The following is a 22,988-nucleotide window of genomic DNA, read 5'->3' as shown; positions in this document are numbered from 1 at the left end:
GCTGGACTCGATGATCCTCAGGATCCCTTCCAACTCTAAGATTCTATGATGCAATGTTGCATAACCACCCTGCAAGTCATTGATTGTGAATGTTCAGTCATTCTTCGGCATTGTCTAGCCTCCGCACAAACTTTGTGGAACTAAATCAGAAAGAGGGCTCGATAAACACTTCACTGGATGTGACCACGGATGTAAAGTGCTTGCTATAAAGCATGGGTAGGCAAACTAAGGCCCCGGGTGCAGGATCCGGCCCAATTGCCTTCTAAATCCGGCCTGCGGACGGTCCAGGAATCAGTGTGTTTTTACATGAGTAGAATGTGTCCTTTTATTTAAAATGCATCTCTGGGTTATTTGTGGGGTATAGGAATTTGTTCATTCCCCCACCCCCACCCCAAAAAATATATATAGTCCAGCCTCCCACAAGGTCTGAGGGACAGTGGACTGGCCCCCTGCTGGAAAAGTTTGCTGACCCCTGCTGTAAAAGGTAAAGATAAAGGACCCCTGGATGGTTAAGTCCAGTTGAAGGTGACTATGGGGTTGCAGTGCTCATCTCGCTTTCAGGCCCAAGAAGCTGGTGTTTGTCCACAGACAGCTTTCCGGGTCATGTGGCCAGCAGGACTAGACCACTTCTGGCGCATGGAGACACCATGACAGAAACCAGAGCACCCACTGTGTATAGCACATTTTGGTTCAGAAGGAAGCACAACTGCATGTGTTCTGTGAACTGCCCTGACACCTCCACATATAAGGCAGAATATAAATTCAAGTAACAACAGCAGCAACAACAACAACTCAGTGTGCGTTGCCCTAGCTTACAGTTACTATATCCAGGCTAATAATAATAATAATAATTTATCAGTGGCGTAGCGTGGGTTGTCAGCACCCGTGGCAAGGCAAGTAATTTGCGCCCCCTAACCCTAACCCCCAGATGTTGCGGCCGGTGCGTCCGGCCCCCCTGCACCCCCCACGCTACGCCACTGTAATTTATACCCTCCAATCACCTGTTTTATTCCTATCAAAACATCTGGAGAAAGGGCACTGGGGGCTAAAACACTAAGCAGAGGTTGGTTGTCTATTTGTCATGGATGCTTCTGTGGACATTCCTGCATTGCAGGGGGTCGGACTAGAATCAGGCATCCCCAACCTTTGGCCCTCCAGATGTTTTGGACTACAATTCCCATCATCCCTGACCACTGGTCCTGTTAGCTAGGGATCATGGGAGTTGTAGGCCAAAACATCTGGAGGGCTGAAGATTGGGGGTGCCTGGACTAGATGACCCTTCCAACTAGGATCCAGCCTCAGAGTCATTTCTAGCGCGCAGAAAATGACCGAATTGCTCTCCGAGTTTCGAGGTTTTAAAGCGCTTTTATTTAAAAATCGCCAGTTTAAAAGGTCCAAGAGCGCAGGTGCTCTCGCGCTGCACTTATGTTGTCGAAGGCATGGATTTTGTTGTTTTGTTGTTTAGTCATTTAGTCGTGTCCGACTCTTCGTGACCCCATGGACCAGAGCACGCCAGGCACTCCTGACTTCCACTGCCTCCTGCAGTTTGGTCAAACTCATGCTGGTAGCTTCGAGAACACTGTCCAACCATCTCGTCCTCTGTCGTCCCCTTCTCCTTGTGCCCTCCATCTTTCCCAACATCAGGGTCTTTTCCAGGGAGTCTTCTCTTCTCATGAGGTGGCGAAAGTACTGGAGCCTCAGCTTCAGGATCTGTCCTTCCAGTGAGCACTCAGGGCTGATTTCCTTCAGAATGGACAGGTTTGATCTTCTTGCAGTCTATGGGACTCTCCAGAGTCTCCTCCAGCACCATAATTCAAAAGCATCAATTCTTCGGCGATCAGCCTTCTTTATGGTCCAGCTCTCACTTCTATATATCACTACTGGGAAAACCATAGCTTTAACTATACGGACCTTTGTTGGCAAGGTGATGTCTCTGCTTTTTAAGATGCTGTCTAGGTTTGTTATTGCTTTTCTCCCAAGAAGCAGGCGTCTTTTAATTTCACGGCTGCTGTCACCATCTGCAGTGATCATGGAGCCCAAGAAAGTAAAATCTCTCACTGCCTCCCTTTCTTCCCCTTCTATTTTCCAGGAGGTGATGGGACCAGTGGCCACGATCTTCGTTTTTTTGATGTTGAGCTTCAGACCATATTTTGCAGTCTCCTCTTTCACCCTCATTAAAAGGTTCTTTAATTCCTCCTCACTTTCTGCCAAGGCATATCTGAGATTGTTGATATTTCTTCCGGCAATCTTAATTCCGGCTTGGGATTCATCCAGCCCAGCCTTTCGAATGATGAATTCTGCATATAGGTTAAATAAGCAGGGAGACAATATACAGCCTTGTCGTACTCCTTTCCCAATTTTGATCCAATCAGTTGTTCCATATCCAGTTCTAACTGTAGCTTCTTGTCCCACATAGAGATTTCTAGAGATTTAACCCTGGCGCAATTTTTTATTTTTATTTTTTGCATTGTCCGCTTTCCCACGGTCCTTCCGCGCATCGCCTCCAAGCGCCGCCACAAGAGCGCACCAGAGCCGGAGCGCAGCAGGCGGGGACCAAAGACTTCCGCGTTTCCCCGTGATCACGAGGGTTTTAAAAGCTTGGCCGCCTCCTTCCCGGAAGGGAGCGAGGGAGAAGCCGCCTGGCGCCCTGGAGAGCCATGGAGCGGAGGGTCGGCCGAGCTCTTGTCCGGCCGCGGGTGCTGATCGTGGGCTCGGGGCTGGCCGGGCTGGGCGCAGCTCAGCGGCTCCTTCGCCGGGGCGGCCGGCATCTGGGCGGCGTGTGCGTCCTGGAGGCCACGGGCCGAGCCGGGGGCCGCATCCGCTCCGGGAAGCTCCGTAAGAGGCGGCTGGCCGGCGGGGATCGGGGAGAACGGGGCGGAGGGCGGGCGCAACCCTTCCGCGTAACGCGAGGCGCGCCGGAGCGGACTTTGCGCCCCTTTGCGCTTTTCCCGAGAGAAAACCCGATCATAGAACTGCCCAGTTGGAAGGGACCCTGAGAATCATCAGGTCCAACAGGAATATGCAGCTGGCCCATAAAAATATAAAAATGCAGGAATATGCGGCTGGCCCCTATAGGGAGGGATCGAACCTGCAGCCTTGGTGTTATCTAACCAACTGAGCTATGCTGAAACACGTGTCTCCACCCTCCTGGCTTCTTGTTGTTGTGTTTCCTCGTGGTTACTTTGGAGTGCTCCCCATCACACACACAGCCTCTAAAAAAATATTCTTTGGGGTCAGGGTCGGATTCCTACCTCCCTGAACAGCCCAGAATATTCACACATATTGGCATTCAAGAATGAAAAAGTTTACTTCTCCCATGGTTGATTTGAGGAAAGTGGCTGGAGCGGACGGGTTTCTCAGTTGCTTTTGCTCCCTGCTAGGGTTGCAACTGGTTAAATAAATCAACTAAAATATTTTCATCGGTACTGTGAATTAAGTGGGCAGCAAGGTTTTTGGTGTCCCCCCCCCTTTCAGCAGTATCCTGGATTACAGTGGTACCTCGGGTTACATATGCTTCAGGTTACATACGCTTCAAGTTACAGACTAGGCTAACCCAGAAATAGTACCTTGGGTTAAGAACTTTGCTTCAGGATGAGAACAGAAATTGTGCTCCGGTGGCGCGGCGGCAGCAGGAGGCCCCATTAGCTGAAGTGGTGCTTCAGGTTAAGAACAGTTTCAGGTTAAGAACGGACCTCCGGAACGAATTAAGTACTTAACCCGAGTACCACTGTATATTCATTTGAAAATGCAATTGACTAATCAAATCATTGTGATCTAATCTGCGAAGATGTACTGAGTCTCTGAGAACCCTCTTTCTTAGCCTGAGCATAGCTGCTGCTCTCATGCTTTTCTGGTTTCTTCACTTTCCCACCCACTTGTGTTCTTGCAAAACAACACCCCCCCCCCCAAAAAAAATTAATCCAACACAGCCTTCATCCTCTGCAAGTCCTCATCACCGTTGACAGAGAAGGCAAGCCATGGGGGCAAGCCATGCTTGGTCTCTGTTCTCCAGCCTCAGAAAAGTGCTTTGGAGAGCAGCAACAGGGCTGAAATTTTCTTACACCTAACCTAAGCAATGTACAGGGACGCGGGTGGCGCTGTGGGTTAAACCACAGAGCCTAGGACTTGCAGATCAGAAGGTTGGCGGTTCAAATCCCCGCGACGGGGTGAGCTCCCGTTGCTCGGTCCCAGCTCCTGCCAACCTAGCAGCTCGAAAGCATGCCAGTGCAAGTAGATAAATAGGTACCCCTCCGGCGGGAGGGTAAACGGTGTTTCCGTGCTCTGCTCTGGTTCGCCAGAAGCGGCTTAGTCATGCTGGCCACATGACCCGGAAGCTGTACGCCGGCTCCCTCGGCCAATAAAGTGAGATGAGTGCCGCATCCCCAGTGTCGGCCACAACTGGACCTAATGGTCAGGGCTCCCTTTACCTTTAAGCAATGTACACGTTAGTGGCTTGAAATACAGCATTTTCCCCGGCCCCCTTGCATTTCAGGTTTGGTGAGGAAGTTGGATGGAAACTGGTTTGAGGGGTAGAAAATGCACAAAACAGCAGTGTTTCTCAAGAAACTACAGGATAGCTGCGAATTGTGCATATGGCTTCAAATACAGGGGGCAAATCATAACGTATACATAGCCCTAGTTTCAGGTGGTACTGTGTGTTCTCCCATCTTCTCCCCCTCTGCCCATCTGCTCTCTTGCCTAAAAGCAAAGATCTGCTTCTTCCATTATAGTCTCCAGCAGTTTTGACTGGGGGTGGATGGATGCAGGCCACCTAGACCATGGGTAGGCAAACTAAGGCCAGGGGGCTGGATCCGTCCCAGTCGCCTTATAAATCTGGCCCATGGATGGTCCGGGAATCAGCGTTGTTTTTACATGAGTAGAATGTGTCCTTTTATTTAAAATGCAGCTCTGGGTTATTTGCGGGGCATAGGAATTCATTCATTTCGCCCCCCAAAAAATATAGTCCGGCCCCCCACAAGGTCTGAGGGACAGTGGACCGGCCCCCTGCTGAAAAAGTTTGCTGACCCCTGACCTAGACAAAGGATCACTCCGGTGCTGCTGAAGGGGAAGAATAGGCATGGCCAGAACTCTCCACAACAAACTGCTTCTTGTTTTGGCAACAATAGCACTAAATCAAGCCTGCGCAGAATTCGGTGCCTCTCAGTGCAACAACAACAACAATAATTTAATTATACCCCGCCCATCTTGCTGGGTTTCCCCAGCCACTCAGGCAGCTTCCAACAAAATATTAAAATACAATAGACTATTAAACATTAAAAGCTTCCCTAAACAGGGCTGCTTTCAGATGTCTTCTAAAAGTCTGGTAGCTGTTTTTCTCTTTGACATCTGGTAGGAGGGCATTCCATAGGGCGGGTGCCACTACTGAGAAGGCCCTCTGCCTGGTTCCCTGTAGCTTTGCTTCCTGCAGTGAGGGAACCGCCAGAAGGCCCCCGGCGCTGGACCTCAGTGTCCGGGCAGAACAATGGGGGTGGAGACGCTCCTTCAGGTTTTATTTTACGCATCAGTCCTCTTTTGCAGGAGAGTGCGTTGGAGAACAGCGAACTCATTCTCAACAGGGTGTGTGAGAAAGGTGGTGAGGAGCCTCTAGGTTTGCAGAAACACAGAACAAATTAGAAAACTAATAATAATAATTTTATTATTTATACCCCTCCCATCTGGCTGGGTTTCCCCAGCCACACTGGCCGGATTAAAGCATATACAGTGGTACCTTGGTTGATAAACTCAATCCGTTCTGGAAGTCCATTTGACTTCCAAAACGTTCAAAAATGAAGGCACAACATCTGGTTGGTCCCGGAAACAATGCCGACAGCTGAAACAGACGTTCGACTTTCGAAAAACGTTCACAAACTGGAACACTTACCTCTGGGTCTGTGGTGTTCTGGAGCCGATTTGTTCGTCGACTGAGCCGTTTTGGAACCAAGGTACCACTGTATAAAACATAGAAGGTGAGGACACAAAAACTGCCCAGTCAAGATGTAAGCATGTTGTGGGGAGAAGGGGAGGCACAAAAGGAGGAACAGAATGGAGCTTTTTTTGAAGAGGACATGGCTGGCTGGAACCCTGAGCATTTTGCCATTTGCAATTTTACAAGCACTCCTGCTGAGGGTTTTCCAAAAGTCTGAAGGCTCCAAGCATCTGAGACTGTGGTTTCCCTCCTTGCCTGATAGCTGGGATAAGCAGGCCTTAAAGGATTAGTCTCTTTGAGGCTTGATGCTGTGGAAACATTGGAAAGCTGATTCTTTCCCCCCTTCCTTCTAGGAGGTAAGGTGATTGAGATAGGTGCCCATTGGATTCACGGGCCCTCCAAGGAGAACCCTGTCTTCCAGCTGGCATCGGAGCATGGACTCCTGGATGAGGCCGCCATGTCTGAGGAAAACCAGCAGGTGGAAATCGGGGGCCACCCCTTGGGGCCTTCGGCCTGCTTCTCCAGTCGGGGCCAGTTGCTAAGTCCTGACATCCTTGACTCCATGGGGTTGCTCTTCTTCGCTCTCTTGGAAGAAGCGCGCGAGTTCGTGCATGCGGCCAAAGTGCCTGTGCCCAGCGTGGGCGAGTACCTGAAAGAGGCGATCACTCGGAAGGTGAGAGAATGGTCAGATGATGAGGAGACCAAGCGGCTGAAGCTGGCTGTCCTCAACGTATTCTTCAAGCTGGAATGCTGTGTGAGTGGGACTCACAGCTTGGACCTGGTGGCTTTGGGGCCCTTCGGGGAGTATACCATGCTTCCTGGCTTGGACTGCACGTTTCCCAAGTGAGTGGTTGCCCGCTTAAAGGTAAAGGGACCCCTGACCATTAGGTCCAGTCGTGGCCGACTCTGGGGTTGTGGCGCTTATCTCACTTTACTGGCCGAGGGAGCCAGCGTACAGCTTCCGTGTCATGTGGCCAGCATGACTAAGTCGCTTCTGGCGAACCAGAGCAGCGCACGGAAACGCCGTTTACCTTCCTGCTGGAGCGGTACCTATTTATCTACTTGCACTTTGACGTGCTTTTGAACTGCTAGGTTGACAGGAGCAGGGACCGAGCAACGGAAGCTCACCCCGTCACATGGTCTGAGGGATGGTGGACCGGCCCACGGCTGAAAAAGGTTGCTGACTCTTTGGCTTGCCAATTGGAAGGTCGGCGGTTTGAATCCCCATGACGGGGTGAGCTCCCGTTGCTCTGTCCCAGCTCCTGCCAACCCAGCAGTTCGAAAGCACACCAGTGCAAGTAGATAAATAGGTACCGCTCCGGCGGGAAGGTAAACAGCATTTCCGTGCACTCTGGCACTCGTCACAGTGTCCCGTTGCTCCAGAAGCGGTTTAGCCATGCTGGCCACATGGCCCGGAAAACTGTCTGTGGACAAACGCCGGCTCCCTCAGTCTGAAAGCGAAATGAGCGCCGCAACCCCATAGTCACCTGTGACTGGACTTAACCATCCAGGGGTCCTTTACCTTTACCTTTACTTTGCACATATAAGTTTACGGAGGACATGTTTTTTTTCTGGGGGGAAAGTTTGTTTGTTTGTTCATTGCAGGCCCAGTTGCACTGCCATGCCTGCCAGTAGTGGCTAAATGTAAGGTGTGATAAATAAACTCAAGCAGACAATGGTCTGGATTAGAAAGGGCCACAACTTTATTGAGTACAGATATAGGTGGATATTTGGCTCAGGCCCTCACAGAAAAATTATTTAATTTTTTTAAGGTAAGGAAACTCAGTCGTCGTCCCCCCGTTCCTGCTAAAAAGAACAACAACCCTGATTTTATTTCCCTTTCCCTCACTTGTTCTGGACCTTATCTCGTTTCCCATTGTGAGCAAACTACCCCTATGTGGGGGAGGGAAAGGAATTTCCTTGACATCTGAAGGGAGGGTGTTCCACAGGGCAGGCACCACTACTGAGAAGGCCCTCTGCCTGGTTCCCTGTAACCTCACTTCTCGCAGGGAGGGAACCGCCAGAAGGCCCTCGGCGCCGGACCTCAGTGTCCAGGCTGAACGATGGGGGTGGAGACGCTCCTTCAGGTATACTGGGCCGAGGCCATTTAGGGCTTTAAAAGTCAGCACCAACACTTGTGCTCGGAAACGTGTCCAAGACCAGGCTACCTCATTTTGCCTTGCTTCTCCTCTGTAGTGGTTATGAGGGCCTCATAGACTGCTTGATGGCATCTCTGCCCAAAGGGACTGTGCAGTTTGACAAGCCGGTCAAGACAGTTCACTGGAATAGTTCCTGCTTGGAAGAGGCTCCCGCAGGCCAAACATTCGGAGTCCAGGTGGAATGTGAAGATGGCGAGAAGTTCTTTGCAGACCATGTCATCGTCACCGTGCCTCTAGGTGAAATTTCCTTGGCTTTCTGATTCTCCCCTCCAGCTGCTGTGCCTTCGATCTCTGGGAGCACACGCTGTAATCAGGGTTGGCATTCATCACATCTTTCTGGGTATGAAGTGAGCTTCAAAGACATTTGGGCTGAGGAGAGGATCATCTGAGAGGCGCTAGACAAGGGAGTCTCTCTCCAAACACTGAGCAGAGTTTCTTCAGTTCTGAATGTGAGACAGCCTTTGAAATTTGTTTTTCTCTCCAGAACTCTTAGCTCTGATTCCAACCATCGGTTTAGCAGCAGGGAGTCTCATGTGGAGGAACCCTCGTCCCATTTCTGCATGCAAGGATCTGAACAGCAGTAAATGAATCTAAGAAATGATTGTTTGACTTTAACTGCTTGTCCTTCCTCTCAACCCCACACTCTTGCCGCCAGGTCAATTTAGGAAATCTTCCCAGGCTCCCATCTTCAAAGCCTCTCCCCTTGCCATGCCCTTGTAAGCCTGGCACACACAAAAACACACCCGTGAAATTTTGCCCCTGGATGAAATGAGCTTTGCAAATCTTCTTGCTTGCTTGGACGGGGGGGGTGGGGTGTGCACTTGTGGGTAGAGAGAACAACAACAATAATTTTATTATTTGTACCCTGCCCATCTGACTGGGTTGCCCCAGCCACTCTAGGCAGCTTCCAACATATATAAAAACATAATAAAACATTACACGTTAAAAAGCTTCCCTATACAGGGCTGCCTTCAGATGTCTTCTAAAAGTCAGATAGCTGTTTATTTCCTTGACATCTGATGGGAGGGCGTTCCACAGGGCGGGCGCCACTACCAAGAAGGCCCTCTGCCTGGTTCCCTGTAACCTCACTTCTCGGAGTGAGGGAACCGTCAGAAGTCCCTCGGTGCTGGACCTCAGTGTCCGGGCTGAATGATGGGGGTGGAGACGCTCCTTCAGGTATACTGGACCGAGGCCATTTAGGGCTTTAAAGGTCAGCACCAACGATGCTGTGGGTTAAACCACAGAGCCTAGGACTTGCCGATCAGAAGGTCGGTGGTTCGAATCCCCACAACGGGGTGAGCTCCCATTGCTCAGTCCCTGCTCCTGCCAACCTAGCAGTTTGAAAGCGCGTCAAAGTGCAAGTAGATAAATAGGTACTGCTCTGGCAGGAAGGTAAACGGCGTTTCCGTGCACTGCTCTGGTTTGCCAGAAGCAGCTTAGTCATGCTGGCCACATGACCCGGAAGCTGTATGCCGGCTCCCTCGGCCAATAAAACGAGATGAGCGCCGCAACCCCAGAGTCGGTCACGACTGGACCTAATGGTCAGGGGTCCCTTTACCTTTACGAACACTTTGAGCTGTGCTCGGAAACGTACTGGGAGCCAATGTAGGTCTTTCAGGACTGGTGTTTTATGGTCCCGGCGGCCACTCCCAGTCACCAGTCCAGCTGCCACACTCTGGATTAGTTGTAGTTTCCGAGTCACCTTCAAAGGTAGCCCCACGTAGAGCGCATTGCAGTAATCCAAGTGGGAGATAACCAGGTCATGTACCTACTGAGTGAAGGTAGAATTCACACCAGCTTCTCTGCCCAGTTTTACCTGAGGCATATTTGTTCCCCAGAAGGTTGCCAGAAGGGAATGAGTCTGTTGGGTGGAAAAGGTTCCCTGCCCTTGATCTTGTGGCATTCTTGCTTATGGCTTCACAGGGAGACCCACCCCTCTAAGTCATGGCTTGTTTTCCAGCAGCAGGAACTTGGTCGGTAACAAATCCAGAACTCTTCTTTAAATCCTATGGGGAGATGATTTCCCCGGCAGTGCTTACTAAAGCGTTTGTACAATCTGGTCCTGGGCACATTCCTCCAAAGTCTGTTCTTTTACTAATCTCTGTCATGTCTTTTCCTTCTCCCTAGGTTTCCTCAAAGAACACGGTGAAACCTTTTTTAACCCGCCGCTTCCGTCCCGGAAGGTGGCTGCAGTCGAAAAGCTGGGCTTTGGGACAAACAACAAAATCTTTGTGGAATTTGAGCAGCCGTTCTGGGAGCCAGATTGTCAGATGGTTGAGGTGGTGTGGGATGGAGAATCGCCCCTGGCTGAGCCACCCACCGACTTGGAAGCTATTTGGTACCAGAATATTGCTGGCTTTGTTGTTCTCCATCCGGCAGAGAGGTACATGGGAAAGACAGGCTGGAATGGATGGCAGGGCAGGCCATTCCAGGATAGCTGTCGTTTGAACAAGTCATTTGAAGAAGTGTGCATGCACACGAAAGCTCATACCAATAACAAACTTAGTTGGTCTCTAAGGTGCTACTGGAAGGATTTATTATTGTTGTTGTTTTGTTTTGTTTTGTTTTGTTTTGTTTGAACACAGGAAGCTTATCACATGCAGATCAGGCAAACAAGTTGGGTCTTTGCATTAAACCAGGGTGGATTTGATTTAAATCAATTTGATTTAAATCACCATTTAAATCACTAGTCAGTAAGACTTAATTTAAATCATATTTTTTTTACAGAAAGACTCATTCTTTCTGGTATAATCTTAATATTTACAACCAGAGGGAGGTTTCATTTTTGGAATAATAAATTTTCAGAGTAGTTTTTACAGTTACATCAGAAATTACTGATTTGGTTATACTATTAGAAATACATAGACAGATAATTATGACATTATTGTGAGGTTTAATAAGTTAACTGTTTATATTTGGACAACTTTTGTGCTGTACTTTATTGGAAGGAGAAAAATAATCATTTCCTGAATAACAATTTAAACAATTTATTTAATTCAAGCAATAACATTATTGCATATGTATTCATGTTTGTTAACGATGTGGTTAAACTTTTTTTAAAAAAAATAAAATAAAAACTTAGACTGAGTTTTAGCACACATGAAAAACTTAAAACAAATCCTTATTTCCTGATGAATAGCCTTTGGACTATAATGTAACTTAAATAGAAAACTATCTTTAGAAAGATTTTTCCTCCAAAAGAGTTTTATTTTTAAAATCTGATTTAAATTTTAAAAAAATTGATATAATTTTTTTTAAAATCTGATTTTGGGTGTGTTTTTTAAACAATCCACCCTGCATTAAATTGATGTGGGGTTATCAGCAAACTTTTCTGCAGCATTTCTATGGCGGCTGAGATACGCAAACAAAAATATAGAAAGAAAGAATCTAAAAAAGGCGATGCAGATGTCTTTGGCAGGACTCAGGAGAGCTAGACCCTCCCTGGACCTCAGAGCTCCTGACCTCTAGCCTGGATGACTTGATTACACAAATTTGTTGGGGAAAAATCAGATATGCCAAATGAATTCTTTACACCAAATAAGTGGTACTCGTGTATGAGGGGTTATTTCAAGAGGACAAATAGCTCAGTCGGTAGAGCATGAGACTCTTATGGGTTGCGGGTTCGAGTCTCATGTCGGATGAAAGATTCCTGCATTGCACTAGATGACCCTCGGGGTCTCTTCCAGCACTACAATTCTGTGATTCTAGGAGCTGTGTTAAATAGCAGTAACTAAGCAAGTGGTTTTTATCTTACTGATTAAATAGTAGCAGTGCACCAAAACCCACTAGTGCTCAGGAAAGAACCCCAATAGTGTTAAGTTGTGGGTGAACATATCAGACGACACAGTGATTCTTCAAACAGCTCTTGTTTATTCAGAGGCCAGAACAGAACTGAGCTGAAGGTCTCAGTCAGCCTGCTTATATAGAGCTCCAGTACAACGTTACTGTAACAACTTTCTAAAACTATCCAATCACTGAACGTCACTTTCGATCCTTCATTTGCATAACTATCTACAGTATCCCCCTGCTGGCCCAGGGTGAGAACTTCAGTACATAACAAATAGGAACTTCAGTCCAAAGCTACAGAAACGTCAACAAGAATAATTAAAAATTTTGTGCTTTCTATCTTGTATTTTTGTATTGCGAACCACCCTGGGATCTATGGATGAAGGGTGGTATGCAAATTTTAAAAATATATAAGAATCAACTCCATACAATTTGACAGAAAAATGGCCAGCACACCACCAATAAAAAAAATTATCTGGGAAACTCTAAGCCGCTTAGGCTGGACGCTGTCCTCTTAGGTAAATTGCTCTAAATTATTGGGGAAACTGTTAGAATAGCTAAGAATAAAGTGTGTGTATGAACACACAGCATTGAAATCTACTTTCATAAATATACCACTTCCAAAAAATTTTTATGAAGATGAAACTAATAGGACCAGCATCTGTGGACTCTAAAAAGCCTTTCTCCTTTTACCATACCAGATATGGACATATCTTATGTGGTTTCATTGCTGGTAAAGAAGCTGAATTCATGGAAACCCTCACAGACGCAGAAATCCTTTCTGCATTAACAGAAGTATTTCGTAGAGCAACAGGTACGCATGACTTCTTAGCTGTTCACAAGCATCAGAACAAGGGGTGCAAAAACAAAGCGTTATTCTGTTAAAACCGCTGGCCTAAGTTTTGCAAAATGTCTTTTAGTTTTGTATAATAATAATAATAATAATAATAATAATATATTATTATTTCCCCAGCCACCCTGGGCAGCTTCCAGCAAAATACTAAAATACAATAATTCATCAAATATTAAAAGCTTCCCTAAACAGGGCTGCCTTCAGATGTCTTCTAAAAATCAGATACAGTAGTTGTTTATTTCTTTGACATCTGATGGGAGGGTGTTCCACAGGGCGGGTGCCACTACCAAGAAGGCCCTCTGCCTGGTTCCCTGTAACCTCACTTCTCGCAGTGAGGGAACCGCCAGAAGGCCCTCGGAGCTGGACCTCAGTGTCCGGACTGAACGATGGGGGTGGAGATGTTCCTTCAGGTATAGTGGGCCAAGGCTGTTTAGAGCTTTAAAGGTCAGCACCAACACTTTGAACTGGGCTTGGAAACGTACTGGGGGCTAATGTAGGTCTTTCAAGACTGGTGTTATATGGTCTCGGTGGTCACTCCCCATCACCAGTCTAGCTGCCGCATTCTGGATTAGTTGTAGTTTCCGGGTCACCTTCAAAGGTAGCCCCACGTAGAGCGCATTGCAGTAGTCCAAGTGGGAGATAACCAGAGCATGCACTACTCTTGTGAGACAGTCTGCAGGCAGATAGGGTCTCTGCCTGCGTACCAGATGGAGCTGGTAAACAGCTGCCCTGGATACAGAATTGACCTGCGCCTCCATGGACAGCTGACTCCAAAATGACTCCCAGGCTGCGCACCTGGTCCTTCAAGGGCACAGTTACCCCATTCAGGACCAGGGAGTCCCCCTCACCTCCCAGGTGCGCAGCCTGGGAGTCCAAAATAACTCCCAGGCTGCGCACCTGGTCCTTCAAGGGCACAGTTACCCCATTCAGGACCAGGGAGTCCCCCTCACCTGCCCACCCTGTCTCCCCAAAACAGTACTTCTGTCTTGTCAGGATTCAACCTCAATCTGTTAGCCACCATCCATCCTCCAACCGCCTCCAGACACTCACACAGGACCTTCACCGCCTTCACTGGTTCTGATTTAAAAGAGAAATAGAGTGTCAAGAAGGTGCCCAATAGATTTTCCTAACCTATCTTCTCTGAAAACTAGGTATTTATGGCCAAGATATTCTCTACTTTTGAGAATGCAGGCTGAAAGGTTTAGGAGTTTGAGGTGAAAAAGTGACTGACAAGATGATCTACTCTATGTTATCCTGAGATGGGTGCAGCTTCATTGATACTCCCTAAAACCAGGCTCAGGTGGTTTTTAATTGCAGAACTGAGGGGCTCAACAGCCAATCACAACCCATGCTTTATGCCTGGAAACGCTTTGGCTGTTGCTGAGGCTCATGGGAGTTGGAGTCCAACAACATTTGGAGGGCCCCTCAGGTTCCCTTGCCCCTGCTATACATAATTCCTAGGTCCCTGTTTTTCTTTTAATTGTCAAATCTCAGTTAAACCTGATGAAGCCAAAGTAGTCTGTTCTCACTGGAAGAACCGCTTTAGTTCAGGTTTCGTGCTGCTTTAGATAAGGTAAAGGTGCTGCTTTAGATAAGGTAAAGGTGCTGCTTTAGAAAAGGTAAAGGACCCCTGACAGTTAAGTCCAGTCACAAACAACTCTGGAGTTGCGTCGCTCATCTCGCTTTACTGGCCAAGGGAGCTGGTGTTTGTCCGCAGACAGTTTCCGGGCCGTGTGGCCAGCAGGACTAAGCCGCTTCTGCCAGAGCAGCACACGGAAATGCCGTTTACCTTCCCGCCAGGGTGGTACCTATTTATCTATTTACACATTGACGTGCTTTCGAACTGCTAGGTTGGCAGGAGCTGGGACCGAACAACGGGAGCTCACCCCGTCGCGGGGATTCAAACCACCGACCTTCCGATCGGCAAGCCCAAGGTTCAGTGGTTTAGACCACAGCACCAACCGCATCCCTTGCTGCTTATCTAGCCATGTCCCAGTGTCCTAGGTAAATTGGCTGAAGTGGCTTGCTTAACACAGCCGTCTTGTGATGTTAAAGGTACAGTGGTACCTCGGGTTAAGAACTTAATTTGTTCCGGAGGTCTGTTCTTAACCTGAAACTGTTCTTAACCTGAAGCACCTCTTTAGCTAATGGGGCCTCCTGCTACCGCTGCACCGCCGGAGCCCAATTTCTGTTCTCATCCTGAAGCAAAGTTCTTAATTTCTGGGTTAGCGGAGTCTTTAACCTGAAGTGTATGTAACCACTGTACTTCATTTGAAATCGGGGCTAGCAGGCAAGATACTCACCCGCTCTCTGTGCAATTGGGTCAGGAAATCCACAACTTGCTCCTCCGAGGAACATCCTGCGCTCAAAATGGTACAGCGAGCCTTACACCAAAGGATCCTACAGTTACGTGGCTGTTGACAGCTCCGGAGATGACATAGAGGCCCTTGCTCAGCCCCTTCCCAAAGACACATCTGATTCCAAGGTAACCCATTCTGGATTCCTGGCTGTATTGGAGCTTGTCTCTCAGCATCTATCGGAACGTCCACAAGCCACAACACACGCTCTGCGTTTGTTTGTTTATCGATTGAATTTATATACTGCCCTATCGGAACGTCCGCAAGCCACAACACACACTCTGCGTTTGTTTGTTTGTTTGTGTTTGTTTGTTTGTTTGTTTATTGAATTTATATACCGCCCTATCGGAACATCCACAAGCCACAACACACACCCGGTGTTTGTTTGTTTTTTACTGAATTTATATACCGCCTTATCAGAACGTCCACAAGCCCCAATACACACCGTGTGTGTGTGTGTGTTGAATTTATCTACTGCCCTGTACCCTGGGGGGGGGGGTCTCAGGGTGTTTCACAGAATAAAATCAAGATATAAAACCACAAAATTCATAATAAAAGCAACAACCCAATTGCCCCCCAGCCAAAAAAACACACACCACATTTTAAAAGGACACAGGATGTCAATCAGATCAACCAAAGGAACATTTTTGCCTGGTGGCTAAAGGTGTATAATGAAGGCGCCAGGCAGACTTCCCTGGGGAGAGCATTCCACAGAAGGGGAGCCACTGCAGAGAAGGCCCTGTTCTCGTGTTGCCACCCTCTGGACTTCTCCAGGAGGAGGCACATGAAGGATGTTGCGTTAACAGAGACATTGTTTGATTTTCCATGCCTCTTGACTTTTCTGCCTCCCACTAACGGGTTTTCACCCAAACAGGGCTAAACTAATACTGCTATTTCTTGTTGCAGCTGCCACAGGTTCTGTTTGCGGGAGAAGCTACACATCGCACGTTCTATTCGACTACTCATGGTGCCTTGTTGTCAGGCTGGAGAGAAGCAGATCGTCTCCTTGACATCTACAATATGTCCGAATCGCCACATGCTGCATTGTAAGCCAAAAGCTGAGATAGCAGTGGTTTCTTTTCCTGCTCCCAAGTAATCATTAAAAATGGTATGTCAGTATAACTACCGCCCCAGGCAGCCAGTTTTTTTAATCGAGATAAAAATGCCTTGGGGGAATAATTTTTCTCGCGTTGATCACTGGAATCACAGTTGCAAAACGACATAGTTTCCACTGTGTGTAAGAAATAACATCCAGTGTTAATGATTAGCCAACTCCCTGTTTTCTGGTCCTGGAATATAATTTCTTACCCTGAAAGCACTGAGCTGAATCTTTGCATTTGTTTTCTCATACTGAGGCAGTGTAGTACTTCGTTAAATTTTGTCGGTCTTCACACGAAAACATCAAAGAGCCACTCATCTCACGCCCCTCTCAAAACAGGTGCCGTAGAATAGCTTAAACAAATCTTACCACATTTCCAGTGTGCTGTGTATTTTAGTATATTGGGAGCAGGGCATCCCTGTAGGGCATGGGTAGGCAAACTAAGGCCCGGGGGCCGGATCCAGCCCAATCTCTGTCTAAATCTGGCCCGCGGACGGTCCAGGAATCAGCGTGTTTTTACAAGAGTAGAATTTGTCCTTTTATTTAAAAGGCATCTCTGGGTTATTTTTGCAGCATAAGTAAAGGTAAAGGGACCCCTGACCATTCGGTCCAGTCGTGGCCGACTCTGGGGTTGTGGCGCTCATCTCGCTTTACTGGCCGAGGGAGCCGACATACAGCTTCCGGGTCATGTGGCCAGCATGACTAAGCCGCTTCTGGCAAACCAGAGCAGCGCACAGAAATGCCATTTACCTTCCCACCGGAGTGGTACCTATTTATCTACTTGCACTTTGACGTGCTTTCGAACTGCTAGGTTGGCAGGAGCAGGGACCGAGCAACGGGAGCTCACCCCGTCGCGGGGATTCGAACCGCCAACCTTCCGATCAGCAAGTCCTAGGCTCTGTGGTTTCACCCACAGCGCCACCCGCGTCCCCTCTGTGGGGCATAAGAATTCATTAATTCCCCCCCCCCCATAAATATAGTCCAGCTGCCCACAAGCAACAGTGGTCTGAGGAACAGTGGTCTGGCCCCCTGCTGAAAAGGTTTGCTGACCCCTGCTGTAGGGAGCTGGGAACCATGCATATTTAGGAGAGCAAGACACTGTGTTCAATAGTCCTTGACAAATTGCAGGGGAAGGAACAGTATTTTGACAAGTGATGCAAGTGATGCTTGGGTCCCACGAATATAGAAGGCAAAGGACGTGGAAGGAGAAAAAGATTCCTTGTCTTTTCAAAGTAGGGAAATTTTTGCTTCCCACTGTGTTAAACCTGCAGTTGATAGAAAATGCAGAGAAGACAAGCTCTGGGGAAGTATGAGTTGTTATGAGGAAACAAGTTCGGAAGATTAAGGATTAGAGAAGTCTTGCGTTTTTGAGCAAATGTGGATTGAATTAGAGCTATAATCGTTTAGCATGACATTAAACTGTTAGAAGCTACAAGCAAACAAAAGGTAATCTCACACTGATGTTTTGATGATGCTTGAAAAGTTCCTTAGCAGGTTTTATTTTTGATTAAGCATGAACAAGATTGTGTGCTCTACAAGTTATCTTTTGGAAGAGGCTGGTACCCAGCATGATGAGGTTTCATAACCAATAACTTCAACTCATTATTGATCCTCCTCAGTGGCAGTGAAGGCGACAAAGACATTCTTTGCTGCCTCCACTGCATCCTCAATGTGCGTCCAACAGAGTTTTCCAGGGAGCACAGGGACTTTTATGGTTGCACCTAAAGGAGGTGGTAGGACTGACAATGGCTTGCTGAGCATGCACTCTGCTGATGTAGGTCAGTGCAGAGTTTGATGGTGGTTCGACACAGTCTCATATTACTGACTCATCACATGCTACTGTGCTTTGTCTTCATAGCAATAATTGCTGAAAAACCCTTATTGCAAAGATGTGTGCCACCAATACTGCTTCACCAATAGGCTCAGGATACTCAATGATAACTGAGTAATTTTGGTCACATGAAGCCAAAATTCCTCCAAATATTAATATTTGAAGGTCCTATCTATCACGTGTCAACTCAATGAGTTGCATCTGTACAAATACAGCTTTGTGACATCAGAGCAATGTCACTCAAACTTCTCCTTTTTCCAGCAGGAAAGTAATGGGGAAATTTTGACTAAGCAAATTTCAAATCACCTTTGGCTTAACAATTAACAAAGCCTGATGGCAGATTTGGTGACAGCTCATCATAAGGTCCTCGTACATGGAGTTGTTTTGATTGACTACTATAGCTTGCCTCTGATACATACAGCAGTTGCTGCTTTTGCTGCTGCACATCAGAAGTGAGCAGTTGTAGTCAAAACAACTGTTCCTGGATCTGCTGTCAGAAAGAGTTTCCCAAGACTTGAGCCTTTCTGACACTCAGTTACTGGTATCAATAAAACAACAGGTTTGAAGACGTATTCGTCATACCGGTTAAGGATTAAAGCAGTACAGTGGTACCTCGGTTTACGAACTTACTCCGTTCCGGAAGTCCGTTCTTAAACCAAAACTGTTCTTAAACCGAGGCGCGCTTTCCCCATTGAGGCCTCCCGCCGCCGGTGCCCTTCCATTGTTCAGATTCCGTTCTTAGACTGAAGTAAAGTTCTCAAACCAAGACACTATTTCCAGTTTTGCAGAGTTTGTAAACCAAATCATTCTTAAACCAGACTGTTCTTAAACCGAGGTAGCTCTGTAATGATTTTGGGTCGGCTTATAAAGCCTGTGATCCACTTGCACGTGCTTTGTGACCCATAGGAAACACTGGCCTAGAGGATAAATTGTGCTCCTCACTGTTCACCCATAAAATCAAAGTTACAGCATTGCACTTCCCATTGTTAAAGCGCTGTGATATAGTTCATATTCCTCTTGCCATGGTTGGTCTGTTGAAAGTAGTGAGGAAGAGGGTTAAGACCCATCTCTAGTGGGGTTTACCAGGATGAGAGAGAGACTGACATTGGCACTGGACAGACATAATGGCACTCACAGATAAAGCGCTTGCCCGTGTGCTGTGTACATGCTCCATCAAACATCAGCACACTTAGCGTATGGGGCAGCTACCTCTACCTTCATCCAAGCATCTTATGCATGACCAAGCATGTTACCTGTGACTTTTGTTGTTGTTTTTTTGCCCCTAATAGAGCGGTTCTTGGGATTACAGCACAGAATTAGCCAGGCTAGAATCAGGATGTTGCCCAAAGCTTAACAGCAGTTTACACAGGAAGCGGAGGGAACATTATTAGAATCACACCAGGTGGCAACAAGGCAACTCAAAAGGACAACCGAGTTTCCCGCACAAAGAAGGTCCAAAAAGATTTCTTTCCCCACCCCAGACCTTTAATCACAGATCTTGCAGGCGCTTTCCCTCAAGGTGGGTGCCGCTGCTCCGTTGAGAGGCTGGGCCAAGACCTGTCCGTTGTGCCGGCTCGTGTTGGCAGGAGGCACAGAGAGCTGCTAGTACCAGTTGGTGCAGGAGATGAGATAGCGGACGTCATCCAGCAGGTCTAGGAGCCAGCCTGTGCGCTGGCTGGGGCCCCGTTCTCGCTCTCCACTGGAGGAAGGTGGTGGCAGTGGTGTCGGGATGTGAACGGCATGTTCCTCGACGGACACCTTTGCAACCTCCACAGCTGGAATCTCCACAGCTGGAATCTCCACAGCTGGAATCTCCACAGCTGGAACCTCTACATCTGGAACCTCTGCAGCTGCAACGTCCGCAGCTGCCTCTTCCTGGGAGTCCCCCGACGGTGCCTCTTCACTGCTCATTCTGAGGTTGGGGACAGAAAGAAACCTTGGGGTTAACATTTTATCACATGTGGTGGGAATGTAAAAAGGTGAAAAGCTTCTGGGAGATGATATATAATGAGATGAAAAAAATGTTGAAATATACATTTATAAAGAAACCAGAAGCATTTTTACTGGGCATTGTAGGGAGTGATATAAACAGAAAGGAATGTAAGCTCTTTTTATATGCAACAACGGCAGCAAGAATATTATTGGCCCAAAAATGGAAACAAGAAGAATTACCAACGAAAGAAGAATGGAGGATGAAACTAATGGACTATGCAGAACTGGATAAACTAACAGGAAGGGTTCGAAATCGGCAGGACCAGAAATTCACAGAAGACTGGAGAAGATTTACGGATTATTTGAAAAGTATTTGTGAAGATTAGACGCCATTTGTAGGTTTGCAAGAAGTTTTGTGAGGAGTATTATTGGAATTATTGCAAAAATGGATAAGGGGGAGGATGATTAGTTAAGACATTTAAAGGCAATATAAATTTAAGAAATGCATAAGAAGTGGTTAAAACGGTGGATCATCAGAGGTGCTGAGGGAAGTCTAAAAAGATTGTATAAGTGATAAAGATTTGTGGTACGTATTATAATTTATATGTTAATATTAATAAAAAATATTATTTTAAAAAACACCTCGGGGTTAGGCACAGCATTTCAAAATATCCATTTAAACAACCTTAAATCAATGACTTCTTCTCTTTCCGTGGTTCATTTTGCATACCATACATCCCTGCATATGGTACATGTACTAAACCATCTGGCGATCCATTGTTATGTCCATCAAAATTCTTTTACACTGTTGAATTTATCCTAATGCTACCAGTGTTTTGAAATAAACACAATTTTCACCCATATAATCAGTGAACATTTTCCAGTCTTCTTTAAACGTATATTCTTCTTGTTCTTCTTGTTCTCTTACTCTATAAGTTAAATCTGCAAGCTGCGTGTATTCCATCAATTTAAGTTGCCATTCTTCTTTGGTTGGCTCGCTCGTTTTCCATTTTGGGGCTAACAAAACACGGGCTGCAGTAGCAGCATAAATAAATAATCTTTTTTGGCACCTGGGAATTTCCCTCTGAATTATATCCCCAACAAAAAGGACTCTGTTTTTTTTTGGAAAGTTAACTTTTAAACATTTTTTTCAATTCATTATATATCATTTCCCAATACTCTCTTACCCTTCTATAAGTCCACCAGCGTTCAAAATTAGCCAGGCACGTTTTACGACTGGGAATTGTCAGGAGGCGAGCACTTTGAGGAATCTTGTCGCCCTGTAGGGTGACTGAGACTCAATAATAAAATTACCGCCAAGGGCGCCAAGGGCACAGGAGGAGAAATGTCACCCAGCCAGACTCCAGAATAGGTTCGCTGACTGAAGTGTTTTAACCACTTCTTATGCATTTCTTAAATTTATATTGCCTTTAAATGTCTTAACTAATCATCCTCCCCCTTATCCATTTTTGCAATAATTCCAATAATACTCCTCACAAAACTTCTTGCAAACCTACAAATGGTGTCTGATCTTCACAAATACTTTTCAAATAATCCGTAAATCTACTCCAGTCTTCTTTGAATTTCTGGTCCTGCCGATTTCGAACCCTTCCTGTTAGTTTATCCAGTTCTGCATAGTCCATTAGTTTCATCCTCCATTCTTCTCATGCACAGTGCAAGTCACCTTTATATAAAGTGGCGCTTAGACTTTCTGTTTTTGCTCCTGTAACCTTGGTTCCAGCAGCCAGGTGACAAATAGCTTAATTTCTATCCTGGTTTCTAACACTGCCTGCATCCATCTTTATACTGAGACCCCCCGGGGTATTCAATAAATAATAATAATGTACTTAGGAATGGAAGCTAAGAGTTTTTAACTCATTTAAGTGCCAACATGCTAGCATGAGACAGGATAATAACACTAAGGTACCCTCAAAGGTTGTCATTCAGTACTCTCTCATCTACAGTCTCATTACGCGAGACAGCAATGGCTGTGCTGCAACAGGTGCCCTAAACCACCCAACCTCATTTCTAACCCGAAATATACAGTGGACAACACTGCAGACCCGTCGTTCTGCAAACGTATGGACTGCACTTGCGTTTTCATTGACGGGGCAATGTTGTATACAGTGGTACCTCGGGTTAAGTACTTAATTTGTTGCGGAGGTCCGTACTTAACCTGAAGCACCACTTTAGCTAATGGGGCCTCCTGCTGCCGCGCGCTGCACAATTTCTGTTCTCATCCTGAAGCAAAGTTCTTAACCTGAAGCACTATCTTTGAGTTAGCGGAGTCTGTAACCTGAAGCGTATGTAACCTGAAGCGTATGTAACCCGAGGTACCACTGTAAATGCTAAAACAATCTAGCACACAATATTAAGGCTGGGCTGAGGAAGTTGACGAAAAACTTCAACTTTTTATTTGGGTTGAGGGGTGTGGGTCCCTTATTCTGAATAGGATTCCTCGCAAGAAAAGGGGAAAGTTGACAGCTATGGGGTGGGTGGGTGTAAAAGCCCACATACGTATATGGTAAAATCCTGGTTTTCCCTTCTGCTCCCCCAGTGTTTCCTACGGCCAGCAGTCATTCCATTAAACAGAGCAAAAAAAAACAAACCACCACCACCTAATGTCAACAGAAATAACAACAATAAATAAATAAAATACTGCCTGAATGCAGCGATCAGCCTACTCCGTGCAATTCTAGGGCTCAGCAAGGACCACGAGGTCTGTATCCCCACCCTCAAAAAAATACACGGTATTTTCGAACCAAACTACGCAGAAAGATGCATTCACACGTTTGCGTGAAACACGTGTACGACCCTTGCGGGTCAGAACACTTAAGCCTTGCTCCCCTACCTGCCTCAACGACGGGCCCCGCTCTTCGTTCTGCGCATGCGGCCTGGGGTACCTTACGGGAGCCTTATGGGAGCGCCGGCGGGCATCCGTTCCCGACCGCTGACGTCACAGAGGCCCGCCCCTCTCTCGGATTGGTGGGGCGGGGCCTTTGTTCCGTTGCCGTAGAAACAAAACCGGGCCTCTCTACCGGAAGT

General features: G+C 46.8%; 1 protein-coding gene and 2 long non-coding RNA genes across 4 annotated transcripts; 2 read left to right on the top strand and 1 right to left on the bottom strand.

The window, feature by feature from the left end:
• Positions 1-414: 414 nt before the first annotated feature.
• Positions 415-19,926, top strand: LOC310707943. Its single transcript, XR_014526772.1, has 2 exons — positions 415-460; positions 17,221-19,926. It is a non-coding gene; the product is annotated as an uncharacterized lncRNA (long non-coding RNA).
• PAOX (polyamine oxidase) lies at positions 2,540-16,203 on the top strand. Its single transcript, XM_083505484.1, has 7 exons — positions 2,540-2,835; positions 6,280-6,769; positions 8,123-8,322; positions 10,213-10,468; positions 12,573-12,685; positions 15,052-15,209; positions 15,988-16,203. Exons 1-7 carry the CDS (start codon positions 2,658-2,660, stop codon positions 16,129-16,131), a joined length of 1,539 nt encoding a protein of 512 aa, XP_083361610.1. The 5' UTR covers positions 2,540-2,657; the 3' UTR covers positions 16,132-16,203.
• On the bottom strand, positions 19,475-22,931 carry LOC310707942. 2 transcript variants are annotated; one of them, XR_014526770.1, is made up of 2 exons: positions 22,795-22,931; positions 19,475-19,923 (listed from the first exon to the last, which is right to left on the bottom strand). It is a non-coding gene; the product is annotated as an uncharacterized lncRNA (long non-coding RNA). The 2 variants fall into 2 exon arrangements; XR_014526771.1 differs by lacking the exon at positions 22,795-22,931 and adding an exon at positions 21,131-21,237.
• Positions 22,932-22,988: the final 57 nt, after the last annotated feature.

The sequence above is a fragment of the Podarcis liolepis genome (assembly GCF_965112155.1).
Source record: "Podarcis liolepis genome assembly, chromosome: 5".
Taxonomy (NCBI): Eukaryota; Metazoa; Chordata; class Lepidosauria; order Squamata; family Lacertidae; genus Podarcis; species Podarcis liolepis.
The sequence above is the reverse complement of the archived record's forward strand: the minus strand, read 5'-3'. Positions and strand labels throughout refer to the sequence as shown.

Bases quoted from the DNA above. Each gene is read 5' to 3' on its own strand.
- PAOX (XM_083505484.1), top strand. From the start codon at position 2,658: ATGGAGCGGAGGGTCGGCCGAGCTCTTGTCCGGCCGCGGGTGCTGATC. The intron at 12,686-15,051 runs GTACGCATGACT...CAATTGGGTCAG, and splicing joins AGTATTTCGTAGAGCAACAG to GAAATCCACAACTTGCTCCT. The intron at 15,210-15,987 runs GTAACCCATTCT...TTCTTGTTGCAG, and splicing joins AAGACACATCTGATTCCAAG to CTGCCACAGGTTCTGTTTGC.